The 5793-nt window shown below is 38.4% G+C and overlaps 1 protein-coding gene across 1 annotated transcript; it reads right to left on the bottom strand.

The window, feature by feature from the left end:
* Positions 1-638: 638 nt before the first annotated feature.
* On the bottom strand, positions 639-2274 carry SARC_07688 (hypothetical protein). Its single transcript, XM_014298366.1, has one exon. It carries the CDS (start codon positions 2253-2255, stop codon positions 1221-1223), a length of 1035 nt encoding a protein of 344 aa, XP_014153841.1. The 5' UTR covers positions 2256-2274; the 3' UTR covers positions 639-1220.
* Positions 2275-5793: the final 3519 nt, after the last annotated feature.

Below are 5793 nucleotides of genomic sequence, written 5' to 3'. Positions count from 1 at the left end.
ATTTTCAGCAGCGTATGCTTTCACTTCTGCTGCGCCATGCAATAGCCTAACTCGGGCACATCGAAGTCGGAAATTTCTGGTAGGAACCGTGTATGCATCTTTGACGTCGATCAGACGTTGACATCCGGAGAGGATTGCCCTATTTTAAATGCTTCAGCCTCGCTAGACTGGCCGATACTGGCAGTCAAACGGTGTCAAGACATGGGTTACGAAATAGGAATAGCCACGGCAAGGCCCGCTGGTTATAATGGCACTAAAACGTCACCTGCTCAAATACCACTTGATGTGCTCCCAGAAGAGTTATACTCAACGGGTGGATATCAAATGGCTCTCAGTTATACTACACAAGAAGTCATCGACATCTTAAATTTCTACGAATTGTGCCGAATTGTGCCGTATTTTTTGATGGTATGATATTTAATATTGACTTCATTGACAAATCGCCTGCAACCGCGAACGTGACCCTTCAAAGAGCTTCAGATTTCGAGGCATGCCATAATCAGACAGTTGTAGCTGGGTGGAATTCGTTTGCCGAACGCAATTTATGTTTAGAAGGGGGATACGGTATTCGGGAAAGCGAGTTCGATAAGGCATTGGAAGCCTTAATACTTGCATGTCCTGATGAAGTGTAGAAGCAAGGGAAGATGGAATCTTCTTCACTATTGTACGGTCAACCATAATGGTAAAGGTGTAAAAATGTATTGTCAATCCACCTGTCCACACCAATTAGTATACGGCAGGGAGAGGGTGGATAGGATGTGAATAGCTATTATTTGTTTGGTTGATTTCAACCCAGAGCACGGTTTTAGAGCAGAACATTATTGAGACATGTGTATATGTACATATGGGGTAAATTGTAAATTATACTGTTTTGCAATGTAATTATTCATAGAGAATATATCAGTAGGAATTCGAGTTATGTGCGTGCAACAATTTAGCTTCCATGAGCTTGTGTGTAGGAATCGGACGCGAAGCATTCGCATACTCATACTGATCGACTACGGTCGATCGAGAGTCAATCTGTACTTTCAGGGTGATATTCTCGCTCAGTCTGCGTCCTTTTCCGATGGAACTTGCTTCACTTCCGTAGATGACTGTTATCAATAACGCCGAGTACATTTAGAGTAGCTACAAAGACAAATAGCCAACAGTGAATTCGACGAGGGACCTTGTACCTCAATAAGTAATGCGTACTTTTTACGATTTATAGGCTGCTATAATTACATACTGGCAGGTCTGATTTTGACATCCTTTTCATCTACCTGAGGCACGGCGATATATTTGATCCTACTTCCAAGCTCCAGATCCCTATCTTTCTCTTGCCCCTTTTTGGTTTTATTCTCCATGGCCTTGTTGTAAACGAAGAAACCGGCGGTTGAAAGACCATATGATCCTGTTTGAAGTGGAGTAACCGTGTTCCCCAGGAATAGCGCTCCCATAAGCACTACTCCAACATTCTTGGCCTGTCCCAAAACCTTGAAACTTAGAGAATTCGTTCGCTTGATAACAGCCATGATGAACAAATTGACCATGAAACCAAGACTTCCAGCTAGTAGATACATCAAGGGATTGTTGCCAATCTTGCTGAGCCCGCTTTCGGCCAGAATCGTGCTACCCTCGAATGGAATTACAAGGACTATTAAACATAAGAATGTGATTGGAGTGGTATGATACAAACCCTCAATAGGCCCAGAGAAAGTAGTGTTTAAAAGCTTTTGCGTCATCACCAGTTTCAAGGCCTCGAAGGTTTCCGAGCTGACCATCATCATGAATCCGATGATTGAAAAAGCGATCTCACCGTACGCTGAGGCGGCACAACCAATGACAATCAGACCAACGGCAATCAGCAAGTCTTTACGGATATTTATCATGCCAAACATGAACAAACAGAACAAGGTGATAGCAGGCGTTCCGGCCTTCAACATCTGGATGAACGATACAGAAAGGTACATGTATGCTGCATTTCCAGTGGCCAAGGTGCCGGCAGACATCAGCCCAATCGGTAGAATTTGTTTGACATATTGTTCTGGTGTTAAGTGAACATTCTGCTCCGCCCAGCCCATATGTATGAAGAAGAACGAACCGAGATATGAACAGAGCTGACCCAGACTACACAGTAGAATAGGGTAGTGGAAACCATCCTCATTCAGGATGTAGTTATTTAAAAGAATGAGAGTTGTAGAAGTGGCTGCCCAGCCTAAACATACTGCAACAGTGTAGAGAGGGCCATCTTGAAGGGTGAAATGAACACTCATTTCATACAGATGTGTATTTATAGTTATATTATTTGTTATGATTGTGATCGCTGTTGGTTGCCCGTATATATACGATGTAAATCCCTGGCGGCCTGACCTACGCAGTATGCATCGTAAGCCTATTATGAAGTTTTGTTTATTGTTTGCTCCTTTCCGCTTTTTTTAAAAACAATTCAAACTATAATAGTAAATACTAGCTTTTGCAACTGCCAGAGTTGTTTTATTGCTCCTACAACTTAAATCTCTGATGCGAATTGAGTACATGTATTGGATTTCCTACTTCCCTTCAATACGCATGTGTCCGCGTGTCAGACTGTCAGTGTAAAATGTGAATCTGTTAGATTGTATGTATGTATAGATTGTATTAATATATTCACTGTTCATTGTTCATTGTTCACTCTTCAACGGCAACCACAGTCACGAAGAGCCATGATAAGTTTGATAACTGCAGTTATAGATTATTTAATATTTAGCCTGTCTGACTTATGACCTATGTCATTTTTTAAAAATATTTTGTCAAATCAGAAACACAAAAACAATCACACGACAAACTGATGCTATTTACTTTTTCTATTAATTTGGTATTTTTCAAAAACAAAAATAGGATTTCATTATTTATTGAATGTTGATGTAAATATACTGTACTAGAGTATATTTAGTTATAGACACTAATGCTGCAATACACTGTATAGTGTTTAAAAAATATATATGTATCAATACAATCAGTGTAGCCGGTAGCGTCTCTCTCTAGTTCACAGTTAATAGTACAAAGACGTATGTAGTAGACTAACTCTCTAGAGTAGAATGACACTACTCTTTAGACTCTTGGAGAGTGACAATTGAAGTAGTAAGTAGAGTCACTAGTACGGACCATATGATTTTACTTTTTGTTAAAAAAATAGTAGTACGGAGCGATAATGTTTTTTTCTTCAAATAATAAAATTGTTAAGACTGTGATTGTGTGAGTCTGTTGCAGGCTGGCAACATGAGTCCGGGCTCTGAATTCTCCGACACCGCTCCGGAGAATCGTCAAAGTAATTACTAAATAATCAGTGTCTTCGCACTCACAGTCATAGCCCACAGGCCACAGGTGACCACTGTCCAGTGTCCACTCACAGTCTCTATTTACTGACCAGCAGAGAGCAGAGACGAAATACTAAAGAGAGAGCGATGTTGCCAGGTTGACCAACAGGCCGACTGACCAGTGACCATTGACCAAGTCTACGTGACCATTGACCAAGTCTACTGCATGACGTATAACGAGGGAATATATCCACCAATTATATCGACCAACCGTTTTATACTACCCAACAAAAACTCGTATAGAACACCAATTAGCAGTGATTGGTCATTGGACCAACAGGTTTTGTTTTACTCTCGCAGTTTCCCCCACTCTGCTCCGTTGTCCGGGAAGTCGCACTAGTGATAAACTGATAATACATGAAGAATTGACAAACCATGAGGCTGATCTTCCTCTCTCAGTCTATTAATAGTGAGAGAAGCCGCGCGTGGCGTGATTGTGTGTATGGGACTCAACCTTGGGCCGACAATGTGTACTGGCGATTTTGACGAATCGACCAACCCCGTTCTCCGATTCTCACATTGACGAGCGACGTATAGAAGGTAACACAAGCTTCTCTTCTACACACTTTGACAAATTACCAACGAAGTAATAATAAATGTTTAATCTAAAACAACAACAACAGGGGTTGTCCTAGCTCTCGACTCTGAAGAATAAAAATATGACGATATAAGTAAAAAACACATTTACATGCTTCATATTCTCATCGCATCCCCCTAAAAATTGATCAGGCGTGCGAGCTGAGCAGTCCTATGAAAGGCATTAGGTTTCTATGTACATCAAATTTATATATTGTTGGGAGTGAGGACTCAGTTTCACCCTGAACCGTACTGGGTCGACATCGCCGATCACCCCATCGCTTTGACATTGTTAGATTGTAAGTATGTTTTTTAACTTACATACTACTCGAGATGTAAATCATGCGCCCAGACATTTCAGGTTCGTGCGCGTAGATTGTGATCGAACTTACTATAAATCCCGCATCTAGCTTATATATCAGTGTGTTGTACATATTCTGCTGAATTAAACCATTCCGAAATAATTTAACATCGAAGAGCTGAACCCACAGCCAAGAAAAATCCAAATGCAGCGCCCGATTGACACATGGTAGATCCGGTGATTTGTACGAACTCGCGGCCCTTGGCTCCCACTCTGTAACGAATTGACGGTTGAGGCATGCCTGTTAGTTAGACCGTGTGCGCATCTTGCCGGTAGGCGGGATGATATTATATATATATATATATAGATAGGTATACACACACACACACACACACACATATATATATATATGCATGTTTGTATACATAACGTACGTAAACATATACATATTCATACACATTTACATATATAAATAATATAATATGATATAACAATATGGAAATATATATTGAATATTCGAAAAGAAACAATACCGAGTAGTTGCACTTATCTGTTCAGATAGTGATATCGTAGCCTCGATTGCTAGCTCTGTATAACATAAATTGGCGATAGAACATTCGTCGCATGTACTTATTTACATGTGCTTGTCAGCAAGATCATGCGTCTTGTTCTATATAGATCGTCGCAAAGAACACTGCAGTTGTGTATAAGACACAGCCAAAGATTCGTACACGCCACACCATAATTGAAACGGAATTTCACAGTGCACACGAACTAAGTGAATAATGTTTCTATTTTGAATAAGAAATAAGAGACGATCAAAATAAGCCCACAGCCCAAAAGAGAAATAAGCTGGCAGAACATACTATATTACGTCGATGAGTATGTCAATGCATGTCAATAGCTACATACATGCACTCAAACGCAACCATACACACGTGTGTGTAGTCAAATAAGGACATACAAAGAAAAGAAAAAACAAACGCCCACCTCAAGACGCATATAAAAAACCATATACATATGCAAATGAAATTCAGAATCACTTGTAGCGTAGATCACCATATACACATATATATACACATACACATATAATATATAAATCTATATATATATCTTTATGTACAGACATGAACAGAAACATATTAACATGAAACTTACACTACATACACGCACACATATATATTTAAAAATATATAGAAAAGTATATAAACAGTTCTATATTTATTCGTAAAATTAAGTTATAAGATGTAATACATATATATATACATATAAATACATACATTAATATATATATAAAAATACATACATACAGAAATACATACATACAAACACACATATATATATACAAACATACATACATTTATTCATGTATACATATATACATGAATAATAAATGGATGTATGTTTGTATATATATACGTGTTTATACATATATATATATAAATACATATATTCATACATATACATATATTTATATATAAATATACATACATACAGAAATACATACATACATACAAACACACACATATATATACAAACATACATACATTTATTCATGTATACATGTATATATGTATA

This window comes from Sphaeroforma arctica (assembly GCF_001186125.1).
Source record: "Sphaeroforma arctica JP610 unplaced genomic scaffold supercont1.625, whole genome shotgun sequence".
NCBI classification, from domain to species: domain Eukaryota; class Ichthyosporea; order Ichthyophonida; genus Sphaeroforma; species Sphaeroforma arctica.
Note: the sequence above shows the minus strand (reverse complement) of the source record. Positions and strands in the feature narration are given on the sequence as shown.

Excerpts from the sequence above, each read along its gene's own strand:
- SARC_07688 (XM_014298366.1), bottom strand. The coding sequence starts at position 2,255 with ATGAGTGTTCATTTCACCCTTCAAGATGGCCCTCTCTACACTGTTGCA.